Source organism: Dendrobates tinctorius, unplaced genomic scaffold (assembly GCF_039654945.1).
Source record: "Dendrobates tinctorius isolate UK_male_01 unplaced genomic scaffold, ASM3965494v1 ptg000016l, whole genome shotgun sequence".
Classification (NCBI taxonomy): domain Eukaryota; kingdom Metazoa; phylum Chordata; class Amphibia; order Anura; family Dendrobatidae; genus Dendrobates; species Dendrobates tinctorius.
Window position 1 is genome coordinate 42,661,052 of NW_027361684.1, and position 14,214 is coordinate 42,675,265.

The window sequence follows — 14,214 nt, forward strand, 5'->3', positions numbered from 1 at the left end:
TTAACAGGTCATCATGGAAGGGAAAAAAAACCTTCGGTTTTCCCCCTCAAGATTGCTAAACATAGCATCTTGTATTGACTTTGGCTCTTTTGGTGTTTCAAGTCCCATTGGGAAATTACTAAAGCTTGTATGGTCCACAATGTCCTCAGATAGGAAATATGGACGACCCTTTTCCTCGTCCGAGGAGTCCAGGTCCGAGGGCCCTATCTCCCCTTGTTCTTCCTCAGACTATGTCAGAAGTTATTTCTGTGGGGAGGGAGAGGAGGAGGTGGGGGTGAAGCAGGAGTTATATCGGAGCCAAGTATAGTCTGCTCCTTTAATTCATCTTTTACTGTCGACTTTACTTGATCCCGCATCATAGTTTTAATGCTCTGGAGCAGGGATGGTGACTCTTCGGCCACTGTTTTTTTAATGCACGAGCGACAAAGTCGCTTCTCATAAGATTTAGCTAGGGCCTTTTTGCATACTGCACATTCCTTGTTCTTTTGCTTTGATGTGGCCTTCCCCTACAGAAGACATAGGGCAGTTGTTAATATATTCTGCTGCCTTACAAAGGCACTCACCCAGCCCTCTGGGTACCCCGGTGGCAGGTGGCTCTTCCTCCTGCGCGCATCTCGCCTTCAGGATCCATCTGCGCTCCGCTGCTGATCTGGCTCTACAACACCGGAGCCTGTGTGCAGCCTCTCAGGAACCAGTGGCACCTGCCTTGCCTCCCTTTTTATGGAGAAGCGGTGCGCACTTCTGGGACCGCTCCCGCCCAGAAGTGCCCAGTACACCGCTCCCCCGGCGTGTGACGTCACTTCCGGTGCGACCCCGGAAGCCGTTGGCGCCAGCATCATGGTGGCCACGCCTCCCCCTGGAGCGGCCGCCAGGGAGTCTCACGAGGACACCGCTCACAGCGCCCACCGAGCTTGGCTGACAGGCGTGCGCCACCGTGCCTCGCTGCAATCCTCTCCCCGCGGACCTCGGCCTCCTGACCGGACGACATCAGAGGGGAATCCCTCCAAAAGGTACGGACTCTGCCCCAGGCATCCACCTGCGGGAAACAGGAAACAAACTGAGGAAGAGAGGTGCCGCCCCCTTCTTAGGTCTCTGCTACAGGTTTCCGGTTTCCTGGGGGCGGATACCATCTGTCATGTCTGCGCATGGGGAGGGGAAAAGTGTATTTACTGTGATATCCACGGATTTTTCGCAGGGTGGAAGGGATAGACCCTTGTCAGCAGGTTGTCCAGATATGGCAGTACTGCCACTCCCCGAGCATGGAGAATGGCCATGACAGCCGCCATGGCCTTGGTATAGACCCAGGGGGCGGTGGCGAGACCGAATGGCAAGACAACAAACTAGAAGTGTTCTCGAATTGCAAAACGCAGGAACTGCTGGATGATAGGGACTCTCCCTTTTGCATGGAGGCGACACCGATCGGAGGAATTCCATTCGGAATCGCCGTACTTTGACAAACTGATTTAACAGCTTGAGGTCCAGTATGGACCACATCGTTCCTTCCTTCTTTAGAACCACAAAGAAAGGTTTTAATAAAAGAAACCGCTGAACCACTCGTCTTGAGGGACGGGAAGGATGACTCCGTCCCTTTGCGGCGCATGAACGGCCTGAAGGAACGCTGTGACTGAATGACAGCAGACGGCCGCCTACTTTGTCGGTGTCTGCCGGATACCTCAAGTCATCGAGTAAAGGATCAATGGGATCTGCTTCCTTAGATCCAGATCTGTCGGCCTGGGTTTCCAAGAGCGGTTAGGTCTGTGAGAGACCTGGGAACCTCTGTCTCCACGCGGGGACCGACCTGATCCGGAAGAGGTTGTGGAGGACCAGCTGAAGCTGATGTGAAAGAGGTCGAAAAACAAGTCGGCTGTTGATTCCGAAAACGGCCGGGCAGCCCCTTGTTGGGGAAGAAACCTACTCTTCCCCCCCAGAAGTGTCAGAAGTGAGCTGGTCTAGTTTCTGTCTAAACAGGCGACCAGTTTGATAAGGCAGAAAAGTCTCTGGAGGTGGAATCTGCCCGCCAGTCGCGTAGCCATAGGGCTCTGCTGATGGAGACTGCATTAGCAGTTGCCTTAGCAGCGCAATTAGCGCCATCTACAGAGGCGTCTACTGCAAAATACCCTGCGAGAATTATCTGCTTGGCAACAATGGTTGTCTCCGGAGGATTGCTACCTTGGAAGGCAGTAATTACGACTTCTGCCCAAGAGGCCATTGGGCTTAGCCACTCAAATCGCCGCAAAAGATGGGAAAAAAAAGCCGCTCCAAAAACTGAACTGGCGAGGTAGCCAATTTGACAATCGGAGGGGGTTTGCGACTGAAGAGCCCTCAGAAATGGATCGAAGCGTTTTAGGAGCAAGGCACAATACAGGAGGATCCACCGAGGGGCATTATAACCAATCCTTCATTAGATCTGGACTAAATGGGTATTTAGCCTCGATAGGCTTTTGCCCTGTGAACTGCTTATGTGGTCGGTTCCTACGTTTCTAAACAATGTCCTTCAACTCCGGATGGCTGGCAAATACCCTGCGTACACATTTATTCTTCTTAAAGGATATAAAGTGCTCTTCGTCCAACATCACAAACTTGTTGACTGACTGTCAGAGAATCAAGCGATTCATGGACATTTGCGGAATTCAGAGACACGTTCTCTGGGAACATGAGGAGAGCGAGAGCAAGAGACAGAACTCGCCGATGCTGAATCACGGGCGTGACTAGAGGATGCGTCATGGGTTCGCTTTCTAGAGACCTGAGGATCCCTTGAACGAGCACGGCCCTTGCTGGCGGACGGTTTCCGGCCGTCACCAAAGTCCTCCTCGGGCGGTAAAGACGCATTCTAACTTAAAGAGGATTCCCGAAGGAGTCTATAGCCTTGGTCAGTGACTCCACAGACCGTGACAAGGACGCAGCCCACTCAGGGGGAATAAACACAGGGAGCGCCTTTCAGCGGCGGCGGATGGCGTTTTAGCACAAGCCGGGTCGCAATCCGTGCATAGCGGATTAGTCTGCGTACTGGGCAAGGCAGTCTTGCAATAGGTACCAGCAATATAGAACGCAGTGCGCTTATTAGCCCCCCCTTTTTTTTTTTGCTTCCTTAGACTGAGACACAGTGCCCGTGAAAGGGTTACAAGCAGAGCCTGGGCTGCAGCTGCAGGGAATGTGCAGTGAAGGGGTTAAGCTTTGTTCTGAGACAGATGCAGCTTACCCGCTGTCCTGACACTGTCCCTGGGAGGAATATCAGTGACCCTGTAGCGTCACCAGGTGTTGTCCATCCGTGCGCGCACCCCCGCAGCCGTCACAGAGCCCGAGGAGCAGAGAAGGGGTTAAGGACATGGTCCCAGAGACTAGCAGGGCGAGCGGTGCCAAAGACGTGGGCTGCGGCGCTAACAGTGGGCGGCGCTATGTAAATTGCAGCCTAGTAGGCCAAAAAGCCAAGGACTAAATTTTTGGGCCTACACGCGGCAAGCCGCGACGGGGCGCCGGTATGCCGCCGCTGAGACTCGGTCAGCCCTTCTCCCAGGGACCAGGACCCGACCCCATACCTCCAATCCGGTGCTCGCTCCGCCTGCGCTGTCTAGGAGCCTGCAGGTTTCATCCCATCTCAGATCCTGAGGTAAAAAAAGCTCCCGGGTGATGTAGCAGAGCCGGAGAGGTTTTTATAAGGGTATGCTCAATCGGTCCACCCTATGGGCAGGGGGACAGAGAGCTATGGGGCTGATTCAGGGCATCCGAAAGCGCTAGTCAAATCTTCTCCGTGCATTCGCCCTCGTATCCGTGAGGGGTACCGGGACCGTAAAGAAACCATCGCCAGAAGAATCAGCCCCAGTCGAAGGAAAGTGTACGGGGAGGTATACTCCGCATGCTTGCCTGTTGTTGGTTCGGGGGAGAACGGGACGTAGAAAGGAACCGTCGCCCCTTCACTCCGTTAATTAAAAAATACAAATTTACAGAAAATTCAAAAATAAAATAAAACCAGCGGGGTCTGAAGCCAGACCCAAGTGCCTCCTGCAGACACCAAGCAAGAACTGGGGGGAGGAGCTAACTGTGTTTACTTAGTGTCTTCTTAGTGGCCAGCAGCATAACACCCACTGTGTGTCCCCCAATGAGGCGTAGGAGAAAAAAGGTTTGGCAGATTATTTTAAGACTATTTGAATGCATCTGCTGCCATCATGTGGTGAAATTGTAAACTGCACATTTACAAATTGCATGAACTGTCAAGTTAAAGAAAAAAGTAGTCTTGGAAACTTTTTTTTGGTCACCATTTATATTGAAAGTTCCAGAACAGTGCTTCAAATGCAGTGAGGAAAAAAGAAACAAGACATGCTGTTCTATAATTAACACCATTCTAAGAACTCCACCCCTCAAGGTGCTCAAAACCACATTCAAGAAATGCATTAACCCTTCACGTGCTTCACAGGAACTGAAGCAACGTTGGAGGAAAAAAATGACCATTTAATTTTTCACAATTTACTTTAGACGCAAACTTTATTTTCACAAGGGTAACAGGAGAAAATGGACCCCAAAATTTGTTGTGCAGCTTCTCCTGAATCCACCGATACCTTATTTGTGGGGGAAATCTACTAACATTTTCGAAACCACACCCTCAAGAATTTTATCCAGGGGTATAGTGAGCATTTTTAACCCACAAGTACGACACAGAATTTGATAACATTAGGTTGTCATATTAAATGTCGTCAGTGTTGAGCGCAAGTGCTCGCCACTCGAGTTTGCATCGGGTGCTCAGATAAGCACCGAACATCTCAAGTGCTTGAGTGACATGCTAGAGTCCTTGCCCCGCATGTTTCACGGCAGTTAGACACAAAACAAAAAAAAAACAAAACGTGTGTATCCGTGATACTGCATGCATACCCGTGCACCCAATGCAAACTCGTAGAAAGCAATTGCGCTCATTTTTTTTTTTGTACTTTTGAAAAACAAGAAAGCCTGACTGGCACTGGTGTCAGGACGTAATCTTTCATTGCATGCCCTTCAGTGTTCAGTAGTGAACACTGCGTGTGTGCTCACTGAGGAAGAAATTAATGAGTTGGTGGCAATCAAAATATAACTCCCTGCCAAAGTACTGTGGTTAATGAGAATCTGCCCAGGGGCCGGATTAAAGGTCATCAAGGGCCGTAAATAGCCCTGGGGTAGGAATAAAATATATAATAAGGTAAATAAATAAAATACCATCTTCACTTTGTTCTTCATCCTCTTCTTTAGGAGGATTAAAGCTGTAATTAATACTGTCATGTACCCAGCCCTTCTCAATGAAAAGTCCAGGAGTTCCATCAGAGAAAAGCCAGTACCTGCAAAAGAACATTCATTCAGATGAACTATGAAAAGTAACTACAACAAAATCATGTTTTGAAAGCAACAATCTGTAAGGTTAGGCTTTCTCTGCATATTCCGTGATCAATATACACAGTGATGCCTGGGTTGACAGGTGTGGGGGGAGAACGTTTAAAGTTCGGGCATTGCCGACTAACATATGCTGTGTAAATGTGGCCCGAACCATACCTGTTATGGTTGCGATCAGTGCCAAGTGGTGACCTTCTCAGTACTTTCTTGGCTTTGGCTATACCTTCATGAAATGCTTTCTCTGCAGAGGCTCGATGTTTGCGCACCCTCTCCTCCTCAGCTTCCTTTTGGAATCTTTCTGCAAGAATTTAAAGTGACATGTTTGTTGGCACCCGACGCATGAACTGTAATGCAAGTCACTGCAGATTTGTACTAAGGATCCACACTGCAGATCTTTAATTTTACATGCAGCAATGTATTTAATCTCAAAAAGTAAAAATAAAAAATTTATTCTATCACATCTTCATGTGCGTGTATCAGCTAATGGTAGAATCTTTATTCTATTTCCTAGACACTATTTTGGGGGTGGCCATTCAGAGGTAGGATTTACAGCAGACATGAATATAGACGTCAGCAAGTCATCTCTAGGGATCAGTTTCTTATGTGTTATCTATGCTTACTCTGACTTGTGCAGAAAGGAGAAGGTAGTGGGCTGTGACCATCACTTACTGTTAATGTATCCTATGTTTGCCATTATTTATATAAGGCTCTGTGTATTACATTAAACCTGTGATGCATGTGTAGCATGTAAAAAGAATAACTCAAAGCATTCGTGTTAAAAATTATAGGAGCCCTATAAAACGGTCAACTTAAATGCAAGCTTTATTAAATATTTGGGAGGAATTTGACTTGTTCGTTCTAATGATGCATTCCCTTTAAAATGGAGCATTTAAAAAGAAAAAAAAAAGAAAAAAAAAAAAATCTCTCAAGTTCATGATATGCGGCGATACTCCATTCAATGACATTTACTATGCACACATCCCAGAGAAGTAGAGCTGTAGAAAAATAATGCACATGTTAACAGGTGCAAAAACTAGGAAAAATTAGGAGCGAGTGACAAACCCCATTACAGCAGCAAGGTTACCTTTTGTAAGTTTTTCATGTTCTTCCTTCTCTTTCTTGGCCTGCATGGCCTGTAGCCTCCTGCTCTTCACAGCACTTATCATATCCTCACACTCCGGATCTGCTGCAGTTTTTTCTGTTTCCTTTTCAATTTTTTTAGCTAACTGTTTGGCCTGAGAGTCGTCCTCTTTGCCTTGGACTCCCTGCTCCTTTTTCCTCTGCTTTTGGGCACGCTTCTTATCGTTTTCTTCTTTCAGCATTGCCAACCTCTCCTTCCACAGTTCAGCTGTGCGTTGCTGCTGAGCTTCCACATGGTCCTGAACAGAGTAAGTCATGAGAATACGGTGGCAAACAGCAGCCAGGATATGAAGTTTCTCTTCCGTTGTGAGCTCAAAAAACTCGGAATTTTCCAGTTTCTCCAGGAACGTGTCTTCAACTTCATCATCCTGAAAAACAGCAGATCCTTCACTCTCCTCGTCTCCTTTGTCAGAAATGTCACTTTCTCCAGCTGGGGAATCGGACTTACGGAGACAAAGACGAACAAGCTCAGAAGCAGAATGCAAGGTAACCGGAATTTCAGAGAGCTTCATACCCAGTTCTCCATAGTCTTCTGCGATCTCATCTTGCAGGAGGGTCTGTAGAAGCACAAGCAGCACTCTGTTCAGATACATAAATCCACCCTTTTCGGCTGCAAGGGCCTCCATTAGGGAAACTGCCGTGACAGGGTACTGGCCATCTGGAAGCAGCAGGTCGGAATAACAGCCTAGAAACTCTACCACCATAGCTACATCACCAAAGAGGGTGTTGGGTAAACCTTCAGGAGTATCCACCAGCTTAAAAGTTGGCAGGTTCTTGCCAGATAACTCACGATCCTCAAACCGTTTCCGTTTTTCTTGCCTCTCTTGCCTTTCTTTCTGCTTGCGTTCACGGGCTTTTTCTTTGATACGAGCCTTTAATGCCTCCCTCTTCATCCGCATATGCTCCTCTCTTTCTGCCTCAGACATCAAAGCCCAGCGCTTCCGCTCCTCAAGGAGCTCGAACCGCTTCTGCACCAATTCTCGGAGCTCATCAGGAAGTCTGTTTCGGTCGTCTTCAGAAAGAAGTCTTGTCGCCCTGGAGATGAGAGCAGAAAGCGCACTTTTTCTGTCTTCACGATTCTTGTTCTCACGGTAGTAAGAAATCAAGTGGAGAGCTGCAGCGGAAAATCGCTTGTGCGACTTGCTTGTTGACTTAGGAGTAGAGGAACCAGTTTTTGCTGTTCGTGCAACTTTTGGGCTACCCTTTGCCATATCCAGCAATGTCATCTGCTTAAGTTTAGCATTTTTCAGGTTCTTTTTCGGGGAACAAGCACTGCCAGACATTTTCTGCCCATTGATTGCATTTTTCTTTTTGCCCATGAGACTTTTCTTGAAACTGGGTTTCACTTTGGAAGGACTCACGATTTTCATTAACTTTTGGAGCTCCTCTTCAGAATATTTTCCTTTTAGGGGAGAGCCAGGGGATAATTTCTTTAGGTTTACTTGACACCATAAAGTTGGACCAAGTGGGGATTTTATGCCTTTAAAAGCATTTTTTGCACCTTGAATTTTGGCCTTTTTTGATGACCTTTGTTCAGGAGATGATAAACTCTTTCTCTTAGTTGCTGGAGTTGGAATCGAAGTCATATACTAAAAAGCAATAAGGAAAAAATATACATTATATTAGAGATAATAGTGGAACATCTATGTAAGGATTTTATTTACAGTAATCGTGTGTTCTCACAATGTTACATGGGGACAAAAATGCCCGCCAGTATAAAGACCATCAGCAACTATGGCAGAAAGGTATTTCAGTTACATAGCTTCCATAAAGACGGAACGACCTCTACACAAGAGAGATCAAGGACATAAGTAACACCTACCTTTTTAGTTTGGATCCAATACAAGGAAGTTCAAAGATAATTTGCCATGGCATAACCAGACAACAAGCCAAGCAATTAAAAGCAAAAAATCAAATCTATAGATATCAACAGAGGATTGAAAAAAAAAAAACAAAAAACAAAAAAAACATCCAGTTTGAATTTATACGCAAATGAGGCTTAAGTGCTCTGGGAGCAGCAAAGCACTTAAAAGCCTAGGTGGCTTTATTCCCCATACAGTGCCACCTTCCTCTGACTCCAATTACACCTTAGACCTTTATATAAAGTGAAAACTTGTCTTTGAGGAGGTGACGCAGAATATACATTTTTTTGACACCCATGCAGCTTACCAAATTTTTCAGTTTCTTTAGAGAGAAAAGCAATAGTCCCATGGCAGATATATTACAAGTCATTTGGAATTTACTACTTACAGCACCTATTTGTAAGCAGCAAGACGGAAGATGGTTGGAGTGGGAATTGTTTTTATAAAATGAAAATCATTCAATAAAAAAAAAAAATATATATATTTTTTTCAAGTTTTGATGCGAACTTTTTTGTGTGATGACGTTAATACGTGGGCATCCGTAACTTACTTTTTGAGGATCCAGTAAAAAGTCACTAAACTTGCTGGGTAGAGTGTACTTTTTGACCAGCTCATCCTCAACGACCCAGGGAGCGTTCTCTCCGGTGCCTATTCTCAGCGAGTAATGGCGAATGAAGTATCGAAGTATCTCTTTATTGGGAGGCCGCTCAGAGCGGTATAGGCTGTCAACAGGAACCATGCTGATAATCTGAAGAACAGACAAATTAATAGAAGGTCACAATATTGCATGTGCAGGGTTTGTCCTCATTTCTAGAAGATGTAAACCGATTATAGCCAAGAATCATCATGGAGCAAAACTGTACGTAGTGTTTGACACCGATTGCATATCAACAGGCAATCTGATGCAGACTGCTTAAGGGGACTCAGTCATTCTGTGCTGACAAAGTCCCGCCACTTGGTGCTCCATGGAAAGACCAGTCATTTACATACACCTTCCTACCTGCTTGTTTTCCATCCATCTCCACCCTGCTCGTCTTTGACAGATCTGGCTTCATAGATCTAGAGAAGGGAGGAGACCTATGGAAAACAAGCAGGTGGGAAAGTGTATATAAATGATTGTACCACAATTAAGCACTGAGTGGCGGTACTTCATTTGAACAACAGCCATTCTGTGATGTCCCTTTAAACCAGCAGCATGAATCAGTCTGGCAGCAATATGTTTAATTTTCTCAGGATAAATATAGATTGAGAAGATGGCTGGAGACCATAGCGTGAGATGAGAATAGTATGAGGCCGCCCCTCGACTTTGTCGTCCCCCCCCCCCCCCCAACCAACAGATGATCGACCATGTGGGTACATGGGGAAAGATCTGTCAATCACCTAGCTCACGTCTCCCTATGGGTGGCTGTTCAAACTATATTCTCAGAAATGCCGGAGCAAAAAAAAAAAAAAAAAATATAATAATAATAATAATAATAATAATAATAATAATAATAAATAATTTTTATTATTATTATAATAATTTTTATTATTATAATTTTTATTATTATTATAATTTTTATTATTATTATTATAATAATTTTTATTATTATTATTATTATAATAATTTTTATTATTATTATTATTATTATAATAATTTTTATTATTATTATTATAATAATTTTTATTATTATTATTATAATAATTTTTATTATTATAATAATTTTTATAATAATAATAAAATTTTTTATAATAATAATAAAAATTTTTATAATAATAATAATAATAATAATAATAATAATAATAATAATAATAATAATAATAATAATAATAATAATTTTTATTATTATTATAATAATTATTATTATTATAATAATAAAAAATTATAATAATTATTATAATAATAATTTTTATTATAATAATAATAATAATAATAATAATAATAATAATAATAATAATAAAAATTATTATAATAATAATAATAATTTTAATTATTATAATAATAATAATTTGTATTATTATTATTATAATAATAATAATTTTTATTATTATTATAATAATAATAATTTTTATTATTATAATAATAATAATTTTTATTATAATAATAATAATTTTTATTATAATAATAATAATAATAATAATAATTTTTATTATAATAATAATAATAATTTTTATTATTATTAAATATATATATATATAATTTTTTTTTTTTTTATTATTTTAATCTAGCTGCAATTAAGCAGCCAGGCTCAGATATATACTTCCTGTTTGGGCAGCATGAATCAAATGACAGGCATTTAAAGCTCAAGTTTTCAATGCAAACCACCTTGGCCACTACTCGAATGCTGGCATTCTGGATGCCTATTGAGATTACCAGGCCCCCATGATGTGAGGACTTTCCATTAGGTCTGGTCACTAGGCCTCACGTGTTGTCATTACACAACGCAGGTGCTTAATCATAAGCAGCACGCAGTATACCAGCATTCGAGTGTTGGCCAAGGAAGTTTACCCTGTACTGGTCAGGTTGCTGCTGAGAAAAAGACGACATTGCTTTTCTAATATACTTTAACCCCCTTCATCCCTGAGCCTGTTTGCACCTTCATAACCAGGCAAAATTTTACATTTCTGACCAGTGTCATTATGCTCAGCCCGTGCTTCTGGAGATATGCACCCATAAATTAGATGGGCTCTCATCACTACAGAAAGTAAACTTGTGCACACTAGATGTGGTTTAGGCACACTGGGGCTCAATGGAGGGGGGCATTTGGGAGCAGAGAATTTGCCAAATTTCTTTTGGAGGAGCAAACAGCCATTTTGCTTTTCCAAAGCCTTTGTGCTACCAGTAACGTGGAAGCCCCCTATATTTCCATTAAGAGAAGACAGACCTGAGAGGAGACTTGCTATTTTTTGTAGATTGAGTTGAAGCTTTTATTGGGAACATTTTACATAACATTTGGGATCACAGTTATCCGGCGTTCTACACTGAGCACTTACTTTGGGGTTTCCATTTAAAATGTCCAAGTGACGCAATTCAGTTGAAACCCCCAATGGATCCAATCACTATAAATGAGGCAACAGAGTTGCTCTGAACTCAGTCTGGCCTCTGTTCAGCGGTCTCCTCCTCAGAAGTGCATAAAACTGTGGCGGACCATGCTTTTATGCACACCTAAAAAGACGGACAGTGTCAGACAGCGGCCACAGTCCCTCATAAGGAATCTTCAGCTGGGGGTCCCATGTGAATCATTTCAGAAATTTACACAGAAACCTCAGTGTAAGTGCTCAGCGCAGAATAACAGGATTTTTGGGTTGCTTACCGTAAAATCTGTTTCTCAGAGCCTTCATTGGGGGACACAGAGACCATGGGGTGTATGCTGCTGCCACTAGGAGGCTGACACTATGCACAAAAAAAAGGTTATCTCCTCCTCCGCAGTGTACACCCCACCGACCGGCAGGGAATTCCTCAGTTAGTGAGAAAGCAGTAGGAGAAGTAACAGAATAGAGTGAAAACAGAACTCAACTGTAACCAATCAACCAAAGTAAGAACAGGAGTTGTAGAACATGGGAGGGTGCTGTGTCCCCCAATGAAGGCTCCGAGAAACAGATTTTACGGTAAGCAACCCAAAAATCCTGTTTTCTCGTTCGCCTTATTCGGGGACACAGAGACCATGGGACGTTCCAAAGCAGTCCCTGGGGTGGGAAACAAACTTCCATCAAGCCAGTGGACTCACCACCGCTGCCTGCAGAATCCTTCTACCTAGGCTGGCGTCCGCCGAAGCATAGGTGTGGACCCCGTAGAATTTCACAAACGTGTGAACCGAAGACCAGGTTGCAGCTTTGCCAAGCTGCAGCGCGGAGGCTCTGTGGCGTACCGCCCAGGAAGCACCCACTGCCCGGGTAGAGTGCGCTCTGATCCCCGGAGGGGAAACTCGATGCTTAACCCGGTAGGCCTCCAAAATTGCCGATCTGATCCAGCAAGCAATAGTAGCTTTGGAAGCTGGGTGACCTTTCCGCGCCCCATCTGGAATGACGAAAAGAGTCTTTCGCAAGGAAGACGTCCTAGACAGATAGACTCATCGCCCTGACCAGATCCAGCTTGTTCAGGGACCGCTCCCGAGGGTGAGTAGGACTCGGACAGAAGGACGGCAGAACAATATCCTCATTGAGGTGAAAGGAGGACACCACCTTCGGAAGAAAAGAGGGCGGAGGCCGCAGAACTACCTAGTCCTGGTGAAGTACCAGGAAAGGAGAGCCGCCAATTCCGACACGCGCCGGAAGAAGGTGATGGCCACCAGAAAGGCTACCTTCCAGGAGAGAAGGGAAAGGGAGACTTCTCTGAGAGGTTCAAAGGGAGAACCTTGCAGAACCTCAAGAACCAGATTAAGGTCCCATGAATCCACGGGCGCTCGATACGGAGGAGCCGTGTGAGCCACGCCCTGAAGAAAGGTTTTGACCTGAGGGCGGGAGGCCAAAGTCTTCTGAAATAAAATGGACAGCGCCAAAACTTGACCCTTCAAGGAACTGAGAGCAAGCCCCGCATCCAGCCCTGCCTGAAGAAATGCCAGAACGGAAAAGAGCGAAAAGCACATAGGTGCAATGTTATTGGCCTCACACCAAGTGAAATAGGCCTTCCAAGTACGGTAGTAAATTTTGGAAGATGATGGCTTCCTGGCTCGGATCATGTTATGAATTACTCGACCGGAGAATCCTGCTCGTTTCAAAACCTCGGTCTCAACAGCCACGCCGTTAAATTGAGCGGCCGAGAATTGGGGTGGCAAACCGGACCTTGAGACAGCAGATCTGCCCTGTCTGGAAGCTTCCAGAGAAGGTTGACAATGTCCGCGAACCAAGACCTTCTGGGCCAATTCGGGGCGATGAGAATGACTGGAATTCCTTCTGCTTTGATCTTCAACAGCTTGGGAAGAAGAGGCAGGGGAGGAAACAGGTAGGGGAGCTCGAACTGTGACCAAGGAATGGCCAGAGCGTCAGCGCCCACTGCGAGAGGATCTCGAGCTCTGGATACAAACTGTGGGACCTTCCTGTTGAGGCGAGAAGCTAGCAGATCTACGTCCGGGGTTCCCCAACGACTGCAGAGCTGAAGAAATACCTCCGGATGTAGGGACCACTCTCCTGCCGCGAGACCCTCACGGCTGAGAAAGTCGGCGGCCCAGTTGTCTACGCCGGAATGTGTACCGCGGAGATTGTCGGTACTGAAATCTCTGCCCACTGAAGGATCTTGGACACTTCTGCCAGGGCTGAGACACTCCGTGTCCCTCCTTGGCGGTTGACATATGCCACCGCTGTGGCATTGTCTGTCTGAATCCGGACAGGCAGGCCCCTGAGGAGCCTCTCCCAGTGGACGAGAGCCAGATGGATCGCTCGTATCTCTAGGACGCTGATCGGCAGAGCAGATTCTTGAGTCGACCAACGACCCTGAACAGCGTGATTGCGGAACACTGCACCCCAGCCGAGGAGGCTGGCATCCGTTGTTACAATCTGCCAGTGAACAGGAAGACAAGACCGCCCCAAGAGGATGAGAGGTGACGTCAACCACCAGTTGAGTGACCGCTTGATCCGGCATGAAAGACGAACAGGGCGATCCAGGGACAGAGCCGACCTGTTCCACCTCGACAGAATGGAGTGTTGGAGAGGTCTGGCGTGAAATTGGGCAAAGGGAACTGCCTCTATCGCCGCCACCATCTTTCCCAGGACCCTCATAGCTGTTCGGAGGGACGGAAATCGTGTGGTCTGCAGCGATCGTACAGCCTGCTGCAGGGAGAGAATCTTCTCTTGTGGGAGAAAGACCCTTGACCGACGAGTGTGGAACAGTAGGCCCAGAAACACAAGACGTTGAGTAGGGACCAGACAGGACTTTTTCCTGTTG

General features: G+C 45.2%; 1 protein-coding gene across 1 annotated transcript in view; it reads right to left on the reverse strand.

Moving 5' to 3' along the window:
* BAZ1B (bromodomain adjacent to zinc finger domain 1B) overlaps positions 1-14,214 on the reverse strand; it is a 116,002-nt gene that overhangs the window by 76,742 nt on the left and 25,046 nt on the right. Inside the window, exons 6-9 of the mRNA XM_073565748.1 lie at positions 8,905-9,102; positions 6,437-8,081; positions 5,512-5,650; positions 5,182-5,300 (exon numbers count right to left, since the gene is read on the reverse strand). Coding sequence (XP_073421849.1) covers positions 5,182-5,300; positions 5,512-5,650; positions 6,437-8,081; positions 8,905-9,102 — 2,101 coding nt within the window. The remainder of the gene's footprint in view (positions 1-5,181; positions 5,301-5,511; positions 5,651-6,436; positions 8,082-8,904; positions 9,103-14,214) is intronic.